General features: G+C 43.7%; 1 protein-coding gene across 5 annotated transcripts in view; it reads left to right on the forward strand.

Annotated features, from left to right (window-relative positions):
• The first annotated feature begins 1,912 nt into the window (after positions 1–1,912).
• RIN2 (Ras and Rab interactor 2) overlaps positions 1,913–26,115 on the forward strand; it is a 56,790-nt gene continuing 32,587 nt past the window's right edge. Inside the window, exons 1-2 of one of the 5 annotated variants that reach the window (XM_027896826.1) lie at positions 1,913–2,166; positions 20,377–20,469. In XM_027896826.1, the coding sequence (XP_027752627.1) occupies positions 2,122–2,166; positions 20,377–20,469 (138 nt within the window). In that variant the 5' untranslated portion in view covers positions 1,913–2,121. Of the gene's footprint in view, positions 2,167–2,502; positions 2,595–2,816; positions 2,869–19,971; positions 20,242–20,376; positions 20,470–26,115 lie in introns of those variants that run through there. The other 4 variants (XM_027896829.1, XM_027896827.1, XM_027896828.1 and 1 more) reach the window with 4 other exon arrangements.

Below are 26,115 nucleotides of genomic sequence, written 5' to 3' on the forward strand. Positions count from 1 at the left end.
GCCACGACCCCATCCACCACAGTGAAGGCAGGGGCTGGTTTATTTGGTACCTGGTACTTCCAAGTGCTTTAAAACTGATGTCCAGACGTGGATCAACTCAAGCTTCTATGGTTCAGTGCTGGCTCTGAGACGGCATCCGTGATGCTGAATGCAGGTGTGCTGAGGAGAGAGTTACCCAAACACAGCCACTATCCCCATTCTCTCCTACTCACACAGTGCCACATAAAAAAAGATATGTGTTCAGTGTTTGGATGAGAACATGGCTCTGATCCTTCCCAAGTTCCGGAGGATTACTCACAGCTAGTGTCTGGCAGTCATTGCCTCCCTGGACAGAGGTCTGTCACTACTCTCATGTTACTTTGGCTCAGGCTGTAGAGAATGGAATAGCTTTTGGCAGATGCACAGCTGGAATAAGCTCTCATTGGCATCTGGAGGCTTGTTATTATGTCTCCCCTTCTTGCTCCCTGATCTAGTGAGGCTGCTGCTGAGGAGGCGGATCAGATGCCATGGCCCTCACATCTTACACGGTGCTCAGAGAGGGCAGGGCATGTGTAGTGCCTTTGCATTACTTGGCCTGCACTCTGCAAGGCTTTCTGAGAAACTCGGGGTTCTGGTCCACACAATTTCTGGGAGCTGAGATGTTGAAGTGCTCACACATCCCTGTATGGAGATATATTTTATTTAGTAATTGCTTTCAAAAAAATACTTGAAATTAAAAGAGAAGGCAAAAAGTAAATGCTGCTGAGCTGGAAACGCAGCGTTTCCACTTACTCATTTCCTGGCTGTCAGGAAGACTAGATGCTGTCAGATCTCTCAGCAGAGCCCCACCATAGAGTACTGATGTGAGGGAGTGTTGAAGCTGCTGGCCAGATCTACTTTCATGGGACAAAGCTGAGAGAGGGAAGAGGTGGAGCAAGGCAAGTATGACCTGCCTCACTGTACACGGCAGGTCATACCTGAGCACAGAACAACTCAGGATCCCAATACCAGCCTTGCTATGAAAAAGTAGTCTTGCAGAAAAACTAGTTGGTTCAGCTCTGTGGAGTTTTGTTCACTTGCTGGTTAGTGGGTTGGTTTGGTGGTTTTTTCGTTCCATGTGTGTAATTATGTCTCCTCTGCTCACTGTATGAAAAGGTAATTAGAAAAACTAACCTAAATATCTTTGTTTTGCTCTTAAGCAGTTTTTGCTGTGCCTTCCTTCATGCAGTTTGATTCCCATCTCCCTCCTTCCTTGCTATAAAACACAGCTGAGTGCAAATCAGAACAAGAAATGCAGCCTGATGGCGGAAGTGTAATATGCATAATGCTGCCAAGGGTAAGAATTTGAATGTACTGAGTAATTGCTGTCACATGGTATAAGCTGAAACACACATCATGTTTTCAGGTGAGAAAAGATTGCTCTAAAATCACCAGAGGCTGGGGGGTGGATGCACCTCCATGGCTGGGAGATGGCACAGGTCTACCTGTGGTGCAGCAGCAGCGCGTTCAGCTTGCAGGAGAGAGAGCCCCGCAACTCATCTGTCTTTCCTGTAAAAAAGTGCTCTAGTTTCTCACTCCCACAGAGCTCACATCAGTGTGACAGTTTGACAGGACTGGCTATATCCTAACCTGCCTCTTGTTTACTGCCTTGTTTGCTCTTGTTTTGCTCTATGACTGGCAGGCTCCTCAGTCAACTGCTCTTAAATGCTTTTGTGGGGCAGCAGTGTCTCCCCCCGTCTCTGTAAGGGTGGCCAAGAACTCTGATAGCTCTGCCAAGTCAGGCACTGCAAAGCTGGACTTCAGTACCAGCTAGGCTACCTGAATAAACATCAGCAGTTTCCAGAGGACTGAAAAGTCAGTCACAATATAGTTTGTGATAAATGCGCTTTAATGTCACAATTTTGTGTGGTATTTCTGCAGGTGGACCAAGTTTCAGAGACCTGGAGACACCTTGCAGACACTGCTGTCACAACTGGCATGCAGGATTGCTTCAGATGCCTCTAGCTCATGCCAGAAAAGTTTCCCACCTTTCTGTCAAAAGGCAGCTATAGATTGCATGAAAGCTGCAGCAACAGATCTGTTGGGCCTCAAGATTAATGGCAACTGTCATGGAGGCTGTGGATTAATATAAGTATCACCCATATGGAAATAAGACAGTATTCCTTCATCCTGCGCCCTCAGCCCTTGGTAAGTATCCACCTTTCATTTTAATGGTCTGGATTCTGGAATTGCTTTTAAAGCAGATTTTTCTACTGCTGCGTGTCTTTGAACATGTTCCTAACCAGGCTTGGCACAGCAGCTGCCTCCTTGTTGTGGTCGGTGGCATTTTTAATGGGCACTCTATTTACAGAGAAGGCAGCTGCCAGAATGCAAGGGAAATGTTGTTCTCATTGTTTTGTTACTTAAGTAACTTGCACTGAAATAATTCTAATGAACTTGTGAAACACTGAAGTGCAGGGATCCTGGAATGAGCTGTGGAAAATGCGGATTTTAACGGCATCGATGCTGTGATTTCCCTTACCCAGCTCCTGGCCCAAGTTGGTGAACTGAGCCCGTGGGACGGATCGTGGTGACGGGGAGCGGTCTGTGGGAAGGACACCCCGGCCCCCGAGCAGGTAACGCTGTGAGGGGCCCGCGGTGGCGGTGCCGTCCCGCCGGCCGGGGCTGGGCCTGCTCCCGGCCAGGGTGGCCCGGCTTTGTCCCCGCTGTGCCCCGGCCCGGGCGGGTCGCGGCCCCGGGCCCGCCCCTGGCGGCGGAGGGCGGTGCGGGAGCGGCGCAGGCGCAGCGCGGGGCCCGGGGCAGCCGGGCGGGGAGGGAGCGGAGCGGAGCGGCGGCGTCTCCCGGGCGGCCGGGCCGGCTCCGGACAGCGCTGCCGCCGCCGGCCGGGAGGTGAGCTGGGCTGGGCTGTGGGGTGGGGGTCGCGGCCGGCCGGGAGCCCGCAGGGACCGAAAGCGCCCTGGGAGCGGCCGGGCCGGGCCCCGATGAGCCCGCCGGGCAGCGTCGTCCTCCGCCCCGGCCACAACCGCTGCTCCCGGCCCCTTCCCCGGGGACCCTCCTCGTGTGCGTCCCGCCACCTCCCCGTCCCCTCCGGTGTCACGATCTCGGGAGGGCAGCGCGGCCCCGGCCCCAGGCACTGCCGCGGGCTGGAGTCCAGCCCGGCTCCCCAAGGAGCCCTCGGTCCGAGCACCCGCTCCCCTTGCTGGCTGGAACGGGGGTTCCGGGGGCCCAGAAGAGGGGTGTGCAGTGTATATCTTGCTGTGATTTCTTCTGAAATACTTTCTTGCAGGTGTTATGTTAAAAGTTTCTTTTGCGTCATACAGATGTGATTTGGTAGATGTCGAAGAGCAGAAGGTGTACTTTTGTTAGCTTTGATTCGTCTTCTCGTCCTTCCACGCTACTCATCTCCGATTTGTTTTATTTACTTCTTTCCTAAAGTATAGCTCTTAAGCTCTTTTAAATAAGCTGTGTTCATGAGGAGCGAGCAAAACATGATTTCCACCAGGTATTTTTGCGAGGGCGAAAGCCCCGGGGGCGAACAGGACTATGCTTGCCTGAGCCCGTTCTCCATCAGGGGATAGCTTGGGGTAACCGCTGAGGTGCTTGTCAGGCAACTGGAGTTAATGGTACCTGCGGAGGTGCGTGTGGGCTGAAAGGCTGATGGGGTAGTGCTGGAACTGGCAAGGACTCAAGCCATGGCTCTACCAGTCTGCGTCAGCTCTGTCTTCAATTCATCTGTGTCTGCACTGACTCTGTAATTCTATGTTCTGTTGTGATGAAAGTATGCCAGTACAGCCATGGAACTGAGCTCTTGACTTTCCTCAGGCCAGATCTATGTTAAGTTTCATTAGTTTTAGCTTTCTTTAACTGTACAAATATTAATTGGTTACTGGGGATCTGAATATTTAATTAGATGAGCAAGAAGAAATGGGATGAGACCATACTGGCCAGGGGTCTGCTGGCACAGCTGGATAAGGTGTGTCGGGGGATCTTGTGTGTGACTGTGGTGGATCCCTCTTGTCACCCTATTGCGCTCCCAGCCAACTGGATGTCTCACTTCACCTCTGAGGCCCCACGGGCTCTTTTACTAAAGTCTCGGGGGCATTTTTGAGTTGTTTGTAAGGTTAGTCCAAGCAGTAGTTACTGAGACACTGAGTGAGGAGTAGGGGGACTGAATTTTTCAGAAGTGACTTACTGCTTTCAAACAAACAGGAAAAAAAGGAGAGAACAGTGTTGTTACTATAGCAGTTAAAGTGCTGCTGTTCTGTATTGATGTGACTGTCACGGCGTGGGGATAAGTAAGGTAATTCATCCCCCGTCAGCAGGACGGGATTGCTGGAGTACTGCATGAAGTAGACGTGGTCTCAGCTCTTTTTTTAACATCTTATCAAACCATGGCTTATTAGCCCTGTAGTCACTAAGGGGCTCTGTATGAGGAGGAGAAAGGGGCTCAACAGCAAAATTATGGTCTTATCTTCCAGATATAGGGACTTCAAACACTGAGTGGAGCAACCTAAGGAAAACTGGTTCTCTGGTCAAATGTATTGCCGGCTCTGTGGTTGTGCAGGACTTGCCTGTGGCTCTAATAAATACTTGGCATACCACACAGAGCTCGAGAATAAGAGGTTTATGTACTTCTGATCTGCAATTGGAGATTTATCAGGACGTGTCTCAAAAAAACCCTCTAAAATTCCTTAGTGAAGTGTTGTGTGGGGAGAATGCTAAGTAGAATCAAGAGTTGCCAGTTACCATTTGTTTTGTTTAGGTCATTTATCATCCAGTTAGTAGTGCCTATCACAAGAGGGGATGGAAGTATAACTAAATATTTGGAACCCGGTGTTAAATTGAGTCATTGTGTAACAAAGCACAGAGGTGATGTAGTGTGAGTCAGATGGATCCGAGGCTGTACTTTCCAATATGTGTCTCAGTCCAGAACATTGGAAATAGAGCATTCCTCACACATAAAATGCTGCAGCAAGACACTTGAAGCAATGCAGTTATCCCATGTCTTATGGGGCACATTACTGGCAGTTAGAAAGGATGTCGCATCCGCTTCTTGGCGTTTATGGTGCTTGTGATCAAGAGCAGGACATTACTGGTGCCCGATATTCTGCCACCTGCAGTTACCCAGTCCTGTGGCGCACTGGTTCAGCTCACCATACTTGTTAGGAGTCTTGAACATTTGCAACTGGAGCAGGACAAAAAGCGCTGGCAGGGGCATGGAACTGCTGTGAGCCATGACAGGGTTTGTTTGGGGAAGGGCAGCTGCTGCTGCTTCCTGTTCTTGGCTGTAGGGTCTGAAATGTGTAAGTGGTCTGATCCTGCTTTTGGGTTGGGCCCTGTGTGATACTTACCTGGCGGGGGAGACATGCTGTGCTATAACCCAACCTGTGTTAATTTGGCTTAGCGAACCTCTTTGTAGATGGACTAAGGAAAACACAGTCCTTCCTCTGCCTCCCAGTTCCACAACACTGCCGCAGAAGTCAAAGGTGCTGAAGGGCTTGCCAGGCATCACAGTAGGTCTTGGTACGTGGCCGTCTCCACACTGGACTTCCTGCCCCAAAAAGCATCTGCTCTCCCAGCTGATGATGTGATGGGCAGGATGGAGGCAGAGGTGCAGTGGGGAAGCACAGGTCCTTTCCTCTCCTGGGTGTGGTGCTGCTGGGCGCAGGCACGGCAGCCCCTGTGAGAAGGGTGTGCAAGGTGTGTGTGGCCGCTCTGTGCCTGAGGAGGCAGGGCAAGAATCCCACCATGGAAGTGTTTGTAGCTGTCTGCACTCAGCTGACGGTTGCCTAAAGTTTTCAGGCAAAACAAAAAGCCTAATAATGTGGTGTAGCGTTCCCAGGTTCTTTCTTTGTGAGGATCATTCTTCAGAAGGAGGAGGGCAGGCCTAGTTCTCCTGCACTGACAGTAAGTTTTATGTTTTATTACCTTCAGGGGAGTTGCTGCTAAATTTATATTTTTTGAATGCTGAATCAAGCCCAAGAGCTTGGTTTTATTCTTGTAAGTTTTGGTTGCTTTTGTAGTTTTTATGAGTCTGTGTATGTGGAGCCCAAGGTTAACTCTTTTAAATAAAACTGAAAATTTTACAGGATGTCTAAAGCCATATTTATGCCTTGAGATCGGCAGAGAGAAACTACACTTAAAGGAAATGACACTGTGGAGCTGCAGTCACATTATGTTAGTAATGTCATTCTAGTTTTTTGGAAATGTTGATCTAAACAATTAGTTCAGGTGAAAATTACTGAGCATTAATGCTGTACTGTTCCTTTTGGAGCTAGTAGGGATTTTACCATCAGCATAATTATGGTAGAGAAATATGAAGATCTCAGCATGGTAGAGTGAAAGTAGCAAAGAGAAGTTATTGGAGTCCCACCAGTCCTCTTGCAAGAATAAGTATTTTGTGGTGTGTAATTGTCATGTTATTTGGGATTAGTGAGCTCATTTGTGTTGGTGTTGTGTGAGCAGACAGGCGGTGATGCTGTGTCACAGAGGATTCTGGTCTGTGAAGATTGTGGATATAAGAGTCGGATGAGGCAAGGGAAGTGCATTTTTCCTCCCAGTGGAGGAACAGGGCTTCCAACACAGCCTTGTAAATGAATGTTCTTGGAAGATGTCTTATCCGTGACTTGTCTCTGAAGGGAAGAAGTCCTGCTTTGCACAGAAATAGGTGTTGTCTTCCTGAGCTCTGAAAAGTCTGAAAAGCATTGGATCATTTTGTATGGTATTGAAAAACTAAGAGACAGGTCTTTAGCTGCAAATTGCTGTTGCTCCATTACAACCAGCAGAGCACTGAAAATTGGCTCGGGTGAGAGATGTTAAGTCATCTCTCCCAATCTAATGTATACATCTTAGAGGCAAAAATAATTCTATTCTTAGAGACTTTTCTCAAAAAAAAAAAAAAATCCACAAAAGAAAAAAGCCTAAAACTATTCTTCCTCCTCATTCCACCAGCTCCAGAATGTGAATGTCATCTGGCCACATGCCCAGGACTAAACACAGGGCTCTAAACAAGGTCTCACAAGTGGCTTGTAAGGGAAAAGAAGCCCCATAACAACCCAGAGACTTTTTGGACTTCTAAATGGTTCTCTTTTTTTTTTTTTTTTTTTTTTTTTTTTTTTTTTTTTTTTTTTTTTTTTTTTTTTTTTTTTTTTTTTTTTTTTTTTTTTTTTTTTTTTTTTTTTTTTAAATCCGAAACGATGTCTTTGGTTTCTACTTTATATTTGCTGAATACAAATCTGTGCTTTCCAGGAATTTAACTCCAGGTCTTCTCAATGCTGACTTTGTTGAAACATAGTTCCAGCATGAAAATAACCCAAAGCCTTACTGGTTATGCTTTCACACATGATGTGTATTGCATTTGCTGACATTCCCTTCCTTAACTTACCTGTGGATCTGTAGCCTTGTCTTCATCTAATCCTTTGGTTAATATTTTCTCTTAATTGGATGAAGGTTTTTGAGCATATGCCAAAACATATTTAAATGCATTTGAGAGTGAGTGTGTGGAGGGTGAGAGGAACATTTACTTGACTGTGTTCTCATGTAGCTTCCTGGTTCAGATGAAGGCTTGGAGCTGTGGAGGACGTGGGGACGGCAGAAGGCAGGTCTGAGGGAGTGATCTGAGCGCTTGGAGAAAGGTTGTTCACCTGAACAGGTACCACCTTTTATCTTCCTGTCCTGCAGGTGCCTGGTCAGGTGCTTGAGGCGAAAAACAAATGCTGTGGCACGGAGTAGTTTCTCCTGTGTGGAGCAGTGAACAGAATTCCCAGCTGTGGTGTTGCAGCCTAACCTGTGTGCCTGAGCCAGTGTGGCTGCCTTTTACCCCAGCTTCCGCTGACTCTGGAAGTAAGCCTTGTGACGTTTTTAATTTGGGAATTAAAGAAGGCCCATACTGATGTCTGGGCATGTCTGCTGCCAGTTTTGGATCTGATTGTGTGGGAAACTGGTCACCACTTTTTGCAAAGAAGCTAAGTTTTTAAACTGAATTTATCTTTTTTTTTTTTTTTTTTTTTTTTTTTTTTTTTTTTTTTTTTTTTTTTTTTTTTTTTTTTTTTTTTTTTTTTTTTTTTTTTTTTTTTTTTTTTTTTAATATTCAACCACAAACCAAAACCATAACCATCGCAAAAATAAACATGCATCCTTGTGCCAGCTGGGGCCTTGGCATACTTTTTGCTGCATAATTTGCTGAGACTGTCATTTCTTAGGAAAGCAGTTAGATATTGGCAACTATGAAATGTCAGCCCTCAGTAAATGTTGTAATAAGCTGTTGTAGCTACAGCCAGGGGTTTAAAAAAGAATAATTTACTCACAGTGTCCTTGGTAGTTAATGCAAGATGGAAAATCATACTTTGGACACCCTGAGCAGCTTGGGGGAAGGAATCCGAGGTTCTTGTGGTCTGTTTACTAAGGGCCACAACTGTCTGGTTTGCATGTCTGGGAACCTGCAGGATGCTCTAGGTTATTTAAGTTGCAGTCTGCACCTGTGCCACAGCTTTGTACTTGGGTTTTACTAGCATTTGTCTAGAGACAGCTATGAAAATGATGGTTGTTTTGGAAGTTGAGAAGAATTCAGTTTTGGGAGGTGTGAGTAAAAAATCTGAAGATTTTACTGCTGTAGCTTGAACTTGTTTGACTTGAATAGTGGTTGTAGTAAAAGTCATATGCCAAAGTGTTTCTCCAAACATGTGTTAGACTTGGGAATTGCTGCTTTGTAAACTGCTTTTAAGTAATTGGAAATAATTGGAATTTTAGAAAATTATCTTTGAAGAGTAAGGTAGAAAGGCTCAGTTCTAACTTGTGTTGATGGTCTTTATGTAGTATATCTTTATTTGCAAACTGTATTGCTTGGAATTTTCAGCTTGTTTGATCAGAGGAAAAAATGAAGATTCGCCATCAAACAAGCAACTAGTTTTCCTTTGGATAGTTCAGATTTTCTATCTAGTGGTTCCATAAAAATTCTTGATTAACATTTGTTGCACTGATAGATGCACAACTTCTCTCTTTTGGCAGGAATTCCCTGCAGAGATATTCGTAGCATCTGTTTTGCAGTATGTCCTCTCAAACGTTATTGCAAATTTTTTCCTAAAAGATAAGGTCTGTCAAGGTAAATGTTTGGTTTGTTTTAGTGCAGGCTCACTTTTTGATGTCTATATGAAAAATATTTCATCCCTTGGTATTTCATGAGTGACTGGGCATTATGTTAGCAATCACTTCAGGGGGCATTGTTTGTGTTTGCTTTCTCCAGCAGGCACTGGGATAGGACTTGGCAAGTTGGCGGAGATACAGGACAGCATTCCTGTCCACATGAAGTTATGGTCCACAAACTGTGAAAGATGTTTGTTTTCTCCTTGATTTGCCTTTTGGAGCTATGGTTTTAGAACAAAGGCAGACTAGGACTTAAAAAATTAATTTTAGGGCTGGATTGAGTTCCCCTGGCTCAGTCAAAGGAGGTCAAGTTAGTGAAGAGATTTGTGACTCTCCAGAGACATGGCTTTGTGTTTGTGCAGGGGATACATCATAGCTGAGGTACAGAAGACAGTAATGAACTTGTTGGTGTTTATTTTAAGAGTGGCTGATAGACTTGAAAGGGGTTTTTTCCATGTTGTTGTTGAGTTTATACAAAGAAACTGTATAAAAATAAATGGTATCAGATGCAGAAGCAATAAAATAGTGCCATGTTAAATCTTGAAACTGTGGAATATAACCTCAAGAAATATTTTCACCTATTGGCAACTTTTTATTATCTGCAGAAGGAGAACGATGGAATTTATTTGCTGTTAAACAATTTATTTTTGATTTGTAAAAGGACTAAGTAAATGTGTATCCCAGTATGCTTAGTCTGTACACAGTAATTGCTAATGTTTTTTTAGTCATGGCAGTCACAGGAATCTCTTGGTACCAGTGTGTCAGCAGGAATTAAACCTAGAAAATACCTTGTCATCTGACTGCTGCCTTACTTTCTGGATTTGATCACGTTTGATTCGGATCAGAAAGAAAAAAGTGACAACAGGCCCTTTGTCTAACGTTTGTGCATATCGTAACTGCCCAATACAGTAAACCTGTGGAGCCACCAGTGTGTTTGGGAATGGTCTGCTGTTGTCAGTACTTTGACCCAGTTTCACTATTGCAGCAAATGAGGCTTACTGTCTTCTAAAACTGTTATTTCAAAACACACTGCCCCAGGAGAGAGAAAACAAACTGTTTACACAATCAGAGTAACAGTGGAGAACTAAACACCCACACTTCCTTCTTCAGGAGTTCCCCTACTAGGAGTTTCTGTGAGCTCATTAATCCAGTGAGTAAGCAGAAACTTTTTAGTTGTGATCAAATGGGTCTTGATGTGACTGCTGAGGAAGCAAAGTTTGGCTATGATCATGTTATCCCCTGTTCAACTGGGGGATCAAAAATAAGTTAGAGAAGAAGTGCTAAAGGAGGACCTTCTTTCTTCCTTGCCTGGGAGAGGCTTTAAACCTTTCTCCTTACTGTAAGAGCCAGTAAATGGCTGTGGCGTCAATACTCCCTCTTTATCTATGGGATGATATGTCCTGGTCTTTTGAGGGACTCGAGGAGAAAAGCAGATAATGGAGTTTTTGGGGTGATGATCTTGGTCCGCCTTCTTAAATATCAGTGTGATGGAAGAAGGGGGAGGAATGAGAAGGCTGCTCAAACCTGCATAAAATGCCAGATCTTGAAGGTGTTGTGGAATGTGCATGGTGTCCACCTTATAGTAGAAGATATCCCTGCTCAGGACAGGAGGGTTGGAACAGGATGATCTTTAAGGCCCCTTCCAACCTAAACCTTTCTATGAATGTAAAATACTTCTGTCTGTCCGGGATCATTATGCAGATGGCTAAGGAGAAAGGAGTAGAAAAGGAGATGATCTTCAGTAGGAAGCAGAAAATAGTGAAAACCAGAAAATGTCAGAAGGATTGGGTTGGTGGATGGAAACCTTACAGGTATAGGCAAGAAAAGCGGCAAAGTCATGAGGTTTCATCCCCAGGGGCCCACTGCAAGATTAAAGGTGGGCTGGGGTGTAGGAGACTTTGGGGCTGGTCAGGATAAGCAGAGTAAGAGGAGAGAACTGGTGATGGAGTCTGACAGAGAAAGGGAGGAGGGTTGGGATAGCAGCAGTAACCTTTTCATTGTTGATGAATTTGCAAGTCAGCAGTGACAGGAGATGATGGAGTTATCAGAGGGAAAGGTTTCTGGGAGAGGTCAGAGGGAACAATTGTCCTCTGGAGGAGAGTCAAGAAGAGCACCACAAGGACAGGAAGGGTGACCTGTCTTTACATGACTTTGAAATTACACAGGTTGAGACCCAAACCAGGAAGCTTGGTTGAGGCTGACATTGCCAGTCCCATGGCAATGTACAAAAAACAGGAAGAGGAGTGGAATTAGCTTGAGACTGATATTTCAACAGCCTTCAGCTTTGAATTTCCTGGGTTTCATTGGTTTGTGTCATAACCTTCTTGTTTTCACTATCTAATACTTTTTTTCACATAAAGAAATAGAATGGGAGAAGAAACAATAAACACTTTATCAGAATCGTATGTCACGATTGGCTTTTGTTTGGTGAACATGTATTTAGAAACTAAATTGCAGATTCCAAATATTTGAGTATTTGGAACTCCCTTGCCCCTCAAAAAGAAAGAATCTCCAAGATGAATAATGCCCCCTGCCCCAGTCCCCCAAATAAGCGGTAGTTTGTTTGAAAAAAAAGATAATTAATATTTCAGAGTATAGTTGGTAAAAGTTGTTGGTGGATTTTATAAAACAATCACTTTTTATAACTCTTTATAGACCCGATCATTATGAGAAATGTACAGGTGTCTGAAATGATTTGGAAGATTTAAACTTTCCTCCTGATTTTTCCAGGTAGGTCAGGTAGGGGCAATACCTTGTGTTTTGCTATCCGCAGACTTTGTCCTGAAGAACTGTTAGATTGCTCTCTTCATACCTCCCCAGATCCTCAAATAGGCAAGAAATAAAGACTGCAAATGAAGTTCATTTTCTCTACAGGATTTGACTTGTGGGTTTGGGGTTGTTTTAATGCCCTAGTACCATGAAATAAGTCTAGGCATTCCACCTGCTGTGGTGTGTCCATGGCAGAGCCTTAGGGGCGGGGAGGACGCTGTGCTGGGGGGTTTGTCCCGCTTGCTGTGCTGGACACTCACGTGGCAGTCAGCGGGCTCACAGACATGGCTCAGGCTACTTTGTGCAGTCTGTGCACTCCAGGTGTGGTCAGGAACACCTGGCACATTCTGAGCGTGGTGGTGGCTTTTCCTCACCGTAATACAGGTCAGCAGTGCTGTGCTGGAGCAGTGCAGGAGGCGTGACGCCTCCAGTGGGGCTAACCCAGGTCACAAGGCTGTCCCTCCAGCCAGGACAATGATGCAGGCTTTCTACATCGAGTAGCTCATCTGTTCAATCCGAGCTAGGGTAGTCAAGGAAAACTCTCCGGTATAGGCCAAAGTGTTTTGCTGTCTAGTATATTTACATGGGACACCTTTGTGTGACACGTTTTCCAGTGGTAGGTCAATAACAGTTGTGGTTTGTTTAGTACTCGGACGTTTGTGTTACAGGAGATGGAGAGATGCTTTTTCCAGGTGCCTGAAATTGAAGCTTCAAAACCTTGAAGCTTTTGAAGTTTCTCCAGACCTTGAAGTTATATTGTTATTCAAGCAATTACTTTTTCCTGCTTCTTCCAGGGAACTGCAGCTCAATGTTAAACATTTTTAGGAGGTTTCTAAACGTATTTCTGAATGTTTTTATTTTTATTATGTACTGGTTTTGGCAGGAATAGTAAGTGGAAATTACAGAAATACTGCAAGAGATGCTAGCTTTTGTGAGATATCCAGGCCAGGGAATTTGGGAAGAATAGGAACTTTCTGAAAGGTTATCCAAACCAGAGCCAATCTTATAAATGTATTTCTCTGACATGTCCAGAAGCAAAACAAGACATGAATGTATCAACAAACAATCATTCTCTTGTAAGAGATTTGGTAGTATCCTCCATGACTAAATGTTGTGCCAAAGGAAATGACTTGGGGTTTTATTCCTTTGCAGTAATGTGGAAAGTATGCCATGAGAGTAAGCAGGAAGAGGTTGTTTAATGGAAGAGAGGAGGAAGCAGCTTCGGAAGGGGTACAGAGAGGCAGCACTAGCAGCAAACATAATTCTCTTGGTAGTGGCTGTGTTCAGCAGTGCTCGAGATTGGATTTTCTGAGGCATTCAGTGTTTGCCTATATGCTCCTGTTGGAAAGAGTGGTGCCATGTCCGTTTGTGTTGGTGGGAGCAGAGTCAGGCCAACTCCTGTGCCCTTTTCAGATGGGATTTTCAGTTGCTTTCATTTCTGAATGTATGACTTCAGCATAGATAAAAGAAGTGGATAGACAACTGTGAGTGAGACAGAGGATCTGTCCAAGATCTAATGGGACTTAAAACATCTCCTGAGAGTGCTGTGCTGAAACAAGTTCAAAGTAATAATTTCTCTTTATCCTTTAGTCTCTTGAAAGGCTGCCAGGGAGTAGGATCCGGAATCAAGGGGGAAAAATAAGCCTGCAGGCAGAAAATTGGTTGAGGCAGGAGTGATGACTCGCTGAAACCAGTTGTAGAAAGATCAGTGGATAAGTTTGGCAGTGATGTTCCTACTTTAGATTAAGTCAGATAATAATACCATGACTGATGCATTGACTGGATCAGAGCCCCTGAAGATGGCGTCTGTTCAGGTGATAGTTTCTGAAGCAGTGGCTGATACTTTGTGACTTAATGAATAGTGAAGTGAAGTGAAGGAGTCCTTGGAAAGCTGGCTGTGATTTTAACAGTATTATGTTAACCAGGATGAGCAGCATTGATACTTCAGGATGTAAATACCTGTGTCAGAAATGATCAGCCAAGGAAACTGAAAGCAGCTGTGACTTGTAGTAAATAAGCAAATTGTCAGTGTTGGGAGCTGGAAAGTAGCCAGTTTGATAGCTAGGAGAACATCACTCTGTAAGTCAAAGCTGTGAATGGGGAGGGTAGTTTGACAGCTGGTTTAGGAAGGAGGACTGTTAGGAAAAGAGCAGCCATACTGCAGGCAGGTGAGGGTCCATCCAGCCCGTTACCTGGTTATGAGGAGGATATGGGGCTACAACCCTGCAAACTCTTCACTGCACCTTCAGGTGGTATGTCTTGCTCCTCAAACTCATTTGCTTAGTTTTAAGGCATCACTTCTGCCTCTGGATTCACAGTGCTCGCACAAGCCAAGGCTGGGTTGGGCCCTGGCTAAGTTCTGCCTGTCCCCAGGAAGGTGAGCTTCAGTGCCAGGAGCCCCAGAAACTCAGGGATCAATCCGTGATCCGGGAGATCAAGGGACTTCTGCAGACTTTGGGGTCGCACCGCCCACTCTGGCCTCTCCTGTGCAGGGAAGCACAGATCTACTCTTGTTCTACCCAGACCAAGAAACGAGGCTTAAGAGTGATGGTGCCTGATGCGAGAAATGTAGCAACTGAAAAACCTTAGGAGCGTAAATGGGTATGGCGGCAATTGGGACTTACCTGGGCCTTATTTCCCTGGTCAGAATATTTGCTCATCATTTGTTTCTGCTGATTGCCTTTAACTGCAACTTGAAAGTTCTTTTCTTTATGGGAAGAGTAATGATTTCCTTGGAGGAATTAGCGAGAGGTGTGTAACTGGTGGTGAATTAAGTGGTGTTGCATTTCAGGTTTTGCAGAATGCATTGAGGGGCACATTGAGGGGAGTGGTAAGCACAGTTCACCTGTCACCTCCTCATTGCCTCTGAGAAGCTCGTGGGTATTGCGTATTTGTGCTTCCTTTGTAGTTTTTCAGGAGGGTATTTGTTCCTGAAAACAACTGCAAACAGTCGTTCTGCCCTTCTGCCTACACGTGAAGAGTGTCTATCTTGGTCTTTTTTTTTTTGTTTTACCTCACAGACAGAAATACTGTTAGTCACTGACCTCATGTTGGTGGCTTTCTTCAGGGGAGTAGCTCACACGAACACATTATGTTCCGGTAGCTGAGATAAAAGTATAATGAGCACTTGAGGGAAAAGGAGGTTAGGGAATTTTTGTTATTTCCAAGCTTTTTTAAACTCTTTAATTAAAATGACAAAATACAGAAATGCACTGCTGTGTAAAGAGTGACTTGACATTTTTTCTGTATGCATTATTTCTTTTCTAAAAGTAATGAGCCCTTGCATTATTTCAATAATAATAAAGGACTGTGAACCCTTTCTGCAGCCAGAAGAATGATGGAAGTTAGAACCTCTTTTTGCATAATCCCCTCGCCTTTTGCTTGTGGATACAGCTGTGCTAACACAATGCAACATTTGAGTTGAGAGGTCTGCCAAATCCTGGCACCAGTGATAGTTTGCAGACTGAAGGTCTCATTTGATAGATTTTTCAAAGTGATACTGTGCTCAGTTGTATCTGTGTCCCTGGAAGGAGGCTTGCAGTCATCTTCTCAGAGGAAATACTTTCAAAAGGAAAAGTTTAATTTTGCCAAGATTCAGATAAGGTCCGAGTAATTGGACAAACCAGAGCTTTGTAGGTTGTGTAGCTGTAGCGAACACAGCTCGCTCCCTGGGACTGTGCAAATGTGCTGGGAGAACAAGAACATGAAATGCAGGAGGATGCTTACGTTTGCTGAAAATCTGAAGTTCTGTATATGTCTCTTGGCATATTGTCAAGTGTAAAATTGCATTTTAGAAGGGTGGGGGTTTTTTTACGTTTTTAAAATAAGTAAAATGTATTTATTCTTCCTCTTTCTGGTTTGCACTTTAATCCAACAGAAAATGGGTTCACTGAATTAATTTTAGTTGTTTTAATACTATATATTTATAAATTGCCATAATAACTTGATTGCAACAAGATGCAAATTCACCGTAGGTTTTACAAGTACATCTGTAGGAGGTTCTACCGGGCCTCCATGCTTTTCTGTTGAGGGACAGAAGGGATTGTTTTCCAACTGTACCCCACTATATGCTAAGGGGATGGCCAAAGGACTACACTGATGGGTAGCAGTCAGCATTAGTCTACTGACATCAGCTGACCTTTGCCAGTTTATACTTATCTGGACTGATATTTTCTCCTGCTCTTCCTTGGCTGCAGAACAGTAAACCCATTTCTTAATTTGCCTGAAGTACTTTCTGTGACAGTCTATGCTCAATGGTTGCATGGCCTTTGCAGGTTGAGAATGAAAGAGAGTTTCTTCAGTGGGACAACTTACACTTAAAATACAGAAAAAAAAAAGTGGGTTCTGCTAATTCTGTTCTGTAGGTCAGCCAACAAAAGGAAGGTTGGAGATCTCTTCCTTCAGTGGTGGCACACAGGGAGTCTCTTCCCTCTGTCCTTACTGTTAGACTCTCTTCCTCAGTCAGATCTTGTTAGGTTGGCCAAAAGGTTAAAAATCATAGTTAGGAAGTAAGGAACAGAAAGGCAGTGCAGTTGGATAGCCCTGACTCCTTCGGAAACCGAGCAGAGGTGGAGTAGGGGGGATTGTGGGCAGGGACTTGTAAGTTCCCGAGGTGGCTGTGGCCTTTGCTTCAGGGGAGGCATACAGACTCTCATCTTTGCCAGGACTTTTGGCTTAAGAAAATGGGATGTTTTGCTGAGTAAGAGCAAGATTGGAATGAGAGGATTAAAGGGAAGGAACCCGAATAGTCCAGTAAGATGGTCATTGGCCCTACTACAGTTAAGTTTAAGGAACATACAAAATGCCAAACAAAATTGCTGGAGGGGGAGTTAAGTAGGAGCTGTTTTGACAAGAAGTCAAAAGTCTCAGTTACATCCAAGCATGTGGACGGTGCTCTGGCATTCCTGTGTGAATGAAAACCCAGAGAAGGGAGTGGAAGAAAGCAGATGAAAAGCACACCTTTTTGAAGCATGCAGCTTGCATGGGCATCAGCATCCATGCAGTAGCATTGGGTTTCAGGGAAATTTGCCAGGCAGGCAGATCATTTGTTTTCCCTGCTCTGTCTTGCCCTTCCCACACATGAACTTTGTCCTGGCTGTGAAGAGCTACGGGAAGACAGCACTGTGTGCGGGAGAGCCTGGCACTGTGGGGAGGGGGCCAGCCAAGGCTGGGGCAGCAGGGACTCGTCTGGCACCTGCTGCCCCCTGAGCTGTGCAGACTGTGAAGCAGGTAAAGTACTGGCCACTGGAACACGGAGAAGGAGCAGCTTCCAGATGGCCAGGCAGAAGGTCACATGAATTATTCAGTGAGCTGGCTCCTGCAGCCTGGTGACATTTTCAGATGGCTTTCTGGGCAGGCACACAGGCAGTGTCTAAGTGAATCTGTCAAGACTCTGCCTCAGTGCCTAGATTACAGAGGGGGGAGAAAATGCTCCTCTCCAGTATGTAGAGAAGATGACATACTTTGCTAACTTTCTGTAAACCTGGCATTCTGACAGCCTCAAACTGTCCAAACTCAACGACGACAACTCCAGAGCAGTGGATTTTGAGCCTGTTTTGGATCTGAATAAGCATCAGATGTGGACAGCTCTGTAGAGAAATGAAATCTCCTGACAGTAGGTTTGTTTTTCTGCAGGTGTTCCTGCACCATGTGGAGGTACTTCTGAGCCCTGAGGTAGGAGCCCACCCCCTGTTTTTTCAGTGTTGTACCCTGGCTATCCCTTTTACCAGTGAGCCTTAATGTCTGTTTGTGTATTGGGTGGCCTTAAAGAAGTATCTGCACACAAAGAAAACCCCTCACAACAAATACAAAAAACCCCAGCAGTGTTCCCATTGCGCTAATTTTAGTCAGAAATACTAAAACGCGCTCAGTCGTGGAAGATTATTTAGGTTACCCTAAATCAGTTTGAAATCACACTGTAACCACAGAGGGGAGTGGGGATTTGATTCACTGGCTGCGTGGAGCTGAGAAGAGCAATGACTCGAGCTCGGAGTTATGGTCCTACAGGTCACAGTACTGTTGCATAAATAGTAACAATAGTAACAGTTATGAAACAGTTCAGAGCTCCAGAACCTCTTATAAGTAAAATACGAAGTGGTCATGTTTGAGGCTTTCTTCTGACTGGAGTCATACCACTCTTTGAAGGGGAAACTGTATTTGTGTGTTTGGATTTGTCAGTATGTTTGAGTGAGGAATGTAAAAATCTTGGCATGGTAATCTTATTTTGGTAGTAGGATTGTGTGCAGACATCCTTGTGGTTAAATTGAAAAAAAAATACAAGACATGAGATTTCCTGTGAAGGGGTCGTTGTTTGCAAATGGAGTGAATAACAACTGCAGTCACAACTGCATGGTCTTGCTTATAACCCCCTAATGTAAGTGCTTTGAAGTCTCTAGGTTTTTTCCCTATGGAATTTATTTTTGGTGATGTTGTTTAGGGATTAGGATCAACTTGGAAAATTTAGGTTTTATTGTAATTCCTTTTTGGGTTTCTCGAGTCTCCCTCTAACTTAAGTCTTTCAGGTGCAAATTTCCCTTTCCAGAATTCATTGACAAAAGCTGATCTTTTTTTTTTTAATTTAAAATAAAACTTGTTATATGCAGTCTTTGCATTGTTTAGAATAACCAGTATCAAATACCAAAAGTCTTCTAAATGTTTGGTGTCCCCAGAGTGGAGCAATTCTTCTGTCCCCCTGTGCATGCAGCAAATGAGGACACAGAGATTAAGTGATTTAATAGCACCTGCAAACCCCTTCACTTCACTGAACATCAGTCTCTTATGGGATTGGTACAGTGAAGTTATTTAGATGCCCTTCTCGGTAAAAAAACACAGACCACAATATTTTAGATTCACATCAGGAGTGTATCCTTTAAATACACTGCTTTACAAAGAAAGTTGGATTTTTTTTTTTTATTATTTTCTTTATTTTGGTTTTTTGCCTGCACTGTCTTTTGTCCTTTCTTGGTTTGGCTTTCATAACAATGCAGAATTCAAGATTTTTCTTTCAGCCTTTAAAGTCTGCAAACTCTGCCTGGAAAACAGGCAGGTTCCTGAGCTTCCCAGCATGGCTGCCTTTTGACCAGAATCTGAGTGGAAAAATGTAACCTTTTCTGGTGCTCTCGTGGTATGACCTCTGGAAACAGGGCGAACTATTTAAAGCTTCCTGCTATTCGTTAAAACCAAAAGAAAATGTTTCTTTTCTCCTGCTTCTGGCTGTCAACCTTTTCCAGTTCTTTTGCTTGCCAGGGTTTTTTCATTTAACCCTTTTTTATTGAAGCTCCTCCTTCCACCTTGGTCTTACTCACCCGTGCCAGTTCTTTCTCAGAAGGCTTCAGAGGGAAGCAGAAGTGTATGTGCATGGTGAGGGGTATGTGTCAGATTTGGGTTTGGACCTGTCAGCACCGTCCGTGCCAGCTGCTTAGTTCTGCTCAATCTCCCTCTGCAGCCATTCCACTAAACTTGTCGCTGCTGCTCACAACCATTTTTATTTTAATTTCTGCTTTTATCAGATTAAAAGCTGTACCTCTATCTTTCTCTGTGATGTTTTGTGCTTGCATTATTCAACATTTAGGTAACTGAAACTTCCAGCATGACTGCCTGCTGTGTGGTTGGTAAATGTGTGGGCAAGGAGGAGAGTTAGGCTGTTTAAACACAATTATAAGCTCACCTTTAAAAATCCTAGAAGGACTTTTTAGCCAAGGAACTAATTCCTTTTTAGTTCAGAAGTTTATTCACAAAGTACTGGCGTGAACTGGTTGTGACTCTAGAGGAACTGTCCTACTCTGCTTTCAGCTGGAGATCACCCCAATGATATTCCTCCTTCTGTGGGTATGTTCTAGTAATGGGTCAGTTTATTCTCCTGGGTGTTAAACCGTTCATGAAGTTTACCTGAGAGTGGAAAATGCAATTTCTTCCTAACTGCATCTTCATTTCCTCACTTGGATGTGAGTCAGTAACATTTTGGGAACTTGAAGCAGCACTTCTGGGGGGTGTCTGGCCTTTTTTTTTTTCCCTTAATCAGTTTTTACTTTAATGCTAATGTGTTTTCTCCCTTGTGAGTGATTTTAAATTGCTTTTGCCCACCCGGTAAATCCCATCAATACTGTAATATTTGAGAGCAGCTTATAGTGACATCTAACGTTTTGTTCTATTTGTACTGCAGGCTGAGGTCAAGCAAACAAAGCAAGCAATCATTATGTTTTAGCATTCTTTTTTAATGAGCACATTAAAATCTCCTCACAGCTACAGGATCAGCTGTGAAGAGAAGGGAGAAACATGGAACTCTAAGTAGCACTGTTTTTTTGAAGCGATTTATGGAAAAATAATAGACTGAAGGGATACGTAAGGACTCTGGTAGGAAATAAATGGCATTGTTGTTGACAGAAAGGGTTTTGGCAGAAGGCTTGTTGTGACTGTTTCTGTGGCTTAGAAATGCAGAGGAATTTCCTACAGACTGGACTAACCATTAAAAAATGTCTCTGCTTTTAGGAGTTCAAAGCATACAGTGGAGTCTTCTCAGGGAAGATGTCGTCTTTGACAATGAAAACCTGTTGTCTGGACAAAAGAGGAAGTTTCTTTAAGGTAAATGGGATATTTATACAGAACATAAAGTACATGGGTTAGTGTGAAATGAGTGCTGCAGAATGTTCAGTGTTCTCTGTGATACGTAGCAAGCCTTTTGTGTAAAATAGGGACTAATTCTTGAGCATCTCTTTTTACAGGTGGTGTTTGTGGCTACCTTACCCCCCAGTTATTTTATGTGTATATTGTTTTCTTGTACACTGAATAGAATATTTGGTGTAAAATAGCTTGTGGCTTTCTTTGCCACTAATGCTGAGAACATAAGCTTTATTGTGCACAGGCATAAAGTTGTTAAGAGCTTTCATAAGGTGAATTTGTGCCATTTAAAGTTGTGGTACAGGTTTATGATTTCTGTTATTGGATTGAAAATTGGTTTCATTTCCTTACCTATTTTGGGAAAATTTGGCATCCCAAAAAGCTGCGGTGCAGTAGGAGTTATCAGTGCAATTTTCAAAACACAACTGGATCCCATTAACTATTGTATTTATGTGTAGTGGAGGAGGTCTGGAGGCAGTGCTGAATTTAATTGTAGAGAATGCTGCAAGTAAGATTTTTTTTTCAGTAAAAGGGATTAATTGATCAGCAGTACAGTTGTCAAAGCCTTCATGTGCATGGTGTGAGTACAGCTGTGAACACCATATGCTTCTAGAAAGCAGGACAGGGAAAATAGTGTCCAGGCAGTGAAAGATGCTGACCTGTCAAACTGTGGTGTCCTGCCACTGACCAGGAAAAGTGTGTATTTTTGTGGTAAGTGCCAGAGTCGCAGTGTCTGTTGCTGGGCAAGGCTTTGCTTTAAGGAGCAGTCAAAATTTGTGGGTGTTTCTGAGCACCAAATTAACTTACCATGATCTCATTCCTTCCAATATTCATTGCTTGCTGCAGCTTCTGCCAGTGAAAGTGCAACACTTGCTGCCATCTTTGCATGTCTCTGCTTCCATTCCTTCTCTTCCTCTGGGACAGAAATACCCTTCTTTTGCTGCCTGAATCTGGCCCTAATGCTTGGGGGGGATGTGTGTCTTGTAGGTGATAAACACGCTCACAATAGGCTACAGGCAAAGGGGAGCCAAGCAAGTGGTGGCTGGTGCCTTTAGCCCATGGAGAGTGACAGTGTGTGCTAGGACCAGTTTTGGTGTCAGCAGCTTCACACCAGTTCTATGGTAACGGCACACAAGCGCCACTGAAGGGTTTGTTTCAGGTGCTACATGCTGTCTTTAGCTTAAGCCAGTCTTTGGGAAGTGAACAAGCAGCGCTGCAGTGACAGTGTGTTTCCCTCTTTGGCTTGCCCAGGGCTTCGTGTGCTCAGCTATTAAAAGGGTATTCCAGGGACAGGAACCACTTCTCAAGTTTTGCAACACACTTCAGAGACGTCTCATAACTCAGGACCATAAACATCAACCTTGTTAATGGCAGTCCACGGCCATTTAGGGAGAAAAGCTGTATTTTTCAAATCATAGCAAGAAACTGTCTCAGTTCTGAGGAATATTTCTAGGTTGTCACTTACATGTATGCTGAAGCAGTCCTAATGTCAGATGGGACTGTAAGCAAATGTCCATGTCCTGCAGTCCTTTGCTATCTCCTTGTGTAATTCTTGTGTGGAAAATACATGCTGGAACAGCTGTTTTGCTCATGATGATGCGGTTGTAGTTCTCAGAATGATTAGGAATGTAGTCTGCCTGAGCAGTTTCTAGACATGGGACTCTTAAGGCTGTAAGAAGCATTGTCAATTAAGAAACTAAGGTTGCCCTAAATTTTTCTAAGGACAGGCTGGCTAGGGAAAAGATGCCTCAAAGCTACTTTTTCAGACCTCTCCCCATCCCTGGGAAGTTGCACTGTTAGGCTGCGGTTCTGAACCCACAGGGTTGAATTGGGAACTGCAGGCAGTCAGTGTACCCAGCCTGTATGCACTGCACCCGGTGTCTTGTGTGTGTGTACAGTGAAATTACCTTTGTTTTTTCCCTCCCCCACATAAATAAAATTGTGATAACAGTTATATTTGCTACACCTAAAAGGGTGAGCAAGCAAAACACTTGTTTGCAGTTGCCTAAGAAACCTTTACTGTGCTGGCATGCAGATTCTCAGGGCACTTAAATCACCATAAAAAAGTATCTTACCGTTCTCAGCAACGTTTTCCAGAAAAATCACAGACAAATACCAGTGGGAAATTCCAACATTATGTTTTTTTTCTGGTTCTTAAGTACTTCTCATTGCTGTAGCTTCTTGCCATCTTTTAGTCTTTTCACGGACATTCTTTTGATTTTTGGTACACAAGGAGAACAGTATTGTCCCCATTTCACAAAGAGCAGAGGTCTGTAGTTTTACAGGCTGAATTTTGTGGACTCTTTGTGCCTCGCAGTTGATGAAGCTTAGATCCGGCAAGTAGTAACAATGAAGCAAAAATAGAGTTAGCCTTGCGGAACTCTGGGACTGCATGGCATGCCAGTGGTTACAGAGGGAGTGTGCAGTAAAGCAAGGACTGAATATACATGTCTCTGGGAAATGCCCTCTTTACTGAAACATCCTCCTTCTCATCAAGATGTTCCAGTCGTTACTGAATTGGTATCAGAGGTTTTATGCCAATAAAGCTTTTCTGTTCCAAAACCAAGCATAGCGTAAAACTTTGTTGCTTACTGATGAATAAGACAGTGAACTATGTCAATGGCCCTGAAAATTCACAGCTCACTGTGCAAAACAACCAGAATTTGCAGCCATGTATCAAAATACTTGATTGTATTCAGACATTTGCACAAGTCCAGGAGCTGCTTTCGCAGTTGGGCTCATCTCTGGCATTTCGCCACCTCGTCACACAGGGTGCTCTGTGAGGGTTGCTACGTTCTGCTTATCAAAACAGGAAGGAAAAGATGTGATGCCAAAGAGGATGCAGGTCTATAGAAAGAATGAAAAATGAGATGCTGGCAGGAAGAGGGGGTGGTAAGCAATGAGGCTCGTTTGTCCGGTCTGATACTGATCCTGCTATCTTCAGCCTGGGTTCCCTTGCCAGATTAGAAGCACTGATCTTACCTTTTCCTCTTCAGCTGTTGTAAATCTCAGGGCTTGGTAACATTCTGCAGTGGTCTGCTTGGCTGGCTCCTCCTTCGCTGCCAGAGATGCCAGTTTCATTAATTCCCTGTACAATCTTATTGGAATTTCAGCACAAAAAACAGGAATTCAGTTGTCATGCAGGTTTTTTTCTAAAAATGTCCTGAGACAGACATCAAATCAAAGCCACCCGTCTTCCTCTTGGGAACAGGAAGCTCTTCATCAGTTGAGTGAGTAAGAAGACCTATAGTTAGTTAGGCTGTGCTTCTGGGAGAGGCCCTGGCTGTATCTGGTCCTGGGATTTGCCTTCCCTGACACACAGCAGTGATGTGTGAGTCGGCAGAGCAGCTTCACAAAGGTGACTGTAGCCCCTTGGGAGTGTGTTGCTTCTGGTGAACACACTTGCTCTTGGCTTTGCTGCTTATATGACGTGCTGAAAGATGCGAACCAAATATGGAATATGGGTTGCGGTGGCAGAGTACTGGGATGCTGGAGTGCCATGGTTGTGGCCTGTGTAGGAGTGTGACCGCTGCCAGCTTCCAAAAGCTGAGCTCAGTCTCACTGAACAAAGAATCAGTTGGCAATATGCAGAGCGTGGTACATTATGAAAGGAAACGTTGTGGTGTCAGATGTTTGCATTTCATTATTTCCTTCATGGATATTAGGCATGGAAACAGTCCATGGTATTTGGCAATCTGATGTTTAGGATTGTTTGGTTAGGGAATATCGTACTGGGCTGCTGGGTGAGTTCATGCTGTCTTGAGTCATAATTATTATTTGGGTTTACAGTGATTACGCTGTAGTTTCTTTCTAACCTACAGAACAGTGCTCTATCAGAAATAAATTCCAAAGGAAAATCACGAGACTCAAAAATGGCTATTTAATCATGTTATGTAAGATCTCATTTTAATTTTGGGGTTTTTTTAATTGTTAAATAATTAACCACCTGAGAGCATGTCGTACTTCCAAACGCATTTCTTTTCAAGTAAACCTCCTCTTTCTGTAGCATTGCAGGGTAGTATCTATTTCATAGTCCTAAATAGGCTGCAACAGATTTCTTCTGATTACTTTTTAAGTCTTTGGGTTCATGTATGCTGTTTTACATTAGCAGTGGCCTCTGACAAATTTGTCCATCCACTTCAGTAGTATTTTCCTTTGGAAACTGCCTCTTACTATCTTGATTTCAAGTTTGTTGAAAAAAATGGGTGAGTTTTCCAATTATTTCCAGCCAAATAGGTATCACACTCTTTGCAAATAAAGAAATGTGTTTGAAGAATTCCAATTGCACTTAAAAAGGCAGAGCACTTTGCTGCTGTTTGTTTTCTCAGGGTTGAAGCTAATAATAGTACATACCCAGGATTCTTTCTGCATTTTGCAGAAACATGTTATTAACAGCTCATCTTGTATGATGCTAATCACCTGTGCATCACAGGTGCTGCAAAGTCACCAGAAGTTTCATTGATCCTAAATACTTTGGAGATGATGTCATAAAATCATGAGTACACCCTGTGTTATTTGATGGAAAATGATCTGTCAGGTGCTGTTGTAACAGTATGTGTCACTTAACATGTGTCACTTAACTGCAAGAATACCCAAATGATTCAACTCTGTAAAACATTTTTCCTTTTTTTTTTTTTTTTTTAATTAAGAGTAACTTTTTTTACCATAAAGAAAATTTAAAGAAAATTAGTTGCAGTTTGCAGAAAATATTGGTGGTTTATTTTAGGAAAAAATGGGGGGTTTAATCTTAAAGATAAATGTTTTCTTTCAGGTGAGGTACTGGGTGGTAGGTGATAAGTCACTGTTTGGTTGCAGAGCATGTTCTGTTCGGTTTGATGCCACACTACCAGGTTTCCTTGTCCAGGATGTACTGACTTCTCATAGACTAAGGAAAGACTGCCTTGTCGTGGAGGATATGTAGTATATACTAGAAATTTGACATGTAGAATAGAATGTGAGCATAGGACTCCTTGAAATGTGCCATTTTATTGAAGTTCTCTTCAGATAAAGTGAAATTGCTAAACATGGAAATATTCCCCTCGGGAATGATAATTTCTCTTCAAGGCACCCCTGGAGGTGCAGTGACCTCTTTCGAGTGAGACTCGTGGGACAGCAGTGCCATGTGTATTTTGCACCATGTAAAGCCAGGGTGGGGCTGGATTCATCCCTTCTGCAAAGGGAGGGATGGATTTACTCGTGCTTAGCCGCGCTCGGTGGAGCGCAGGTTCTTGGGGGTGCTCTGGCCCTGGCGGGATGGCGTGGGTTCTTCCCTTTCCCATGCTCAGGAAGGCATTGCTCACATCTGGCTGCAGTGACTCAGGGGTGTTTAAGACTCAGCAGGTGGAAGGTTTTTGCAATGCCAGTGGTACAGTATGTCTGGGAGCTCTGACAGAAATGGTGTGGATAATGGTAATTCACTCTCAGTTGAGGTTGGCCAGTTGTAAGCAGAGACTAAAACTTCTTTTAAATTGATTGGAATAATGGTGCACAGCAAAGGAGAGAGTGAATTCCTGAGGTAGAGAAAAACTTCAAGTAAAAAAATATAGGAAAATGATGCCCACAATTCTTTGAAACAGCTGCCTACCCTGAGCGGGACTTGAGGTCACGTCT

The sequence above is a fragment of the Empidonax traillii genome, unplaced genomic scaffold, assembly GCF_003031625.1.
Source record: "Empidonax traillii isolate 1590-97213 ecotype Southwest subspecies unplaced genomic scaffold, ASM303162v1 scaffold517:size446157, whole genome shotgun sequence".
Classification (NCBI taxonomy): Eukaryota; Metazoa; Chordata; class Aves; order Passeriformes; family Tyrannidae; genus Empidonax; species Empidonax traillii.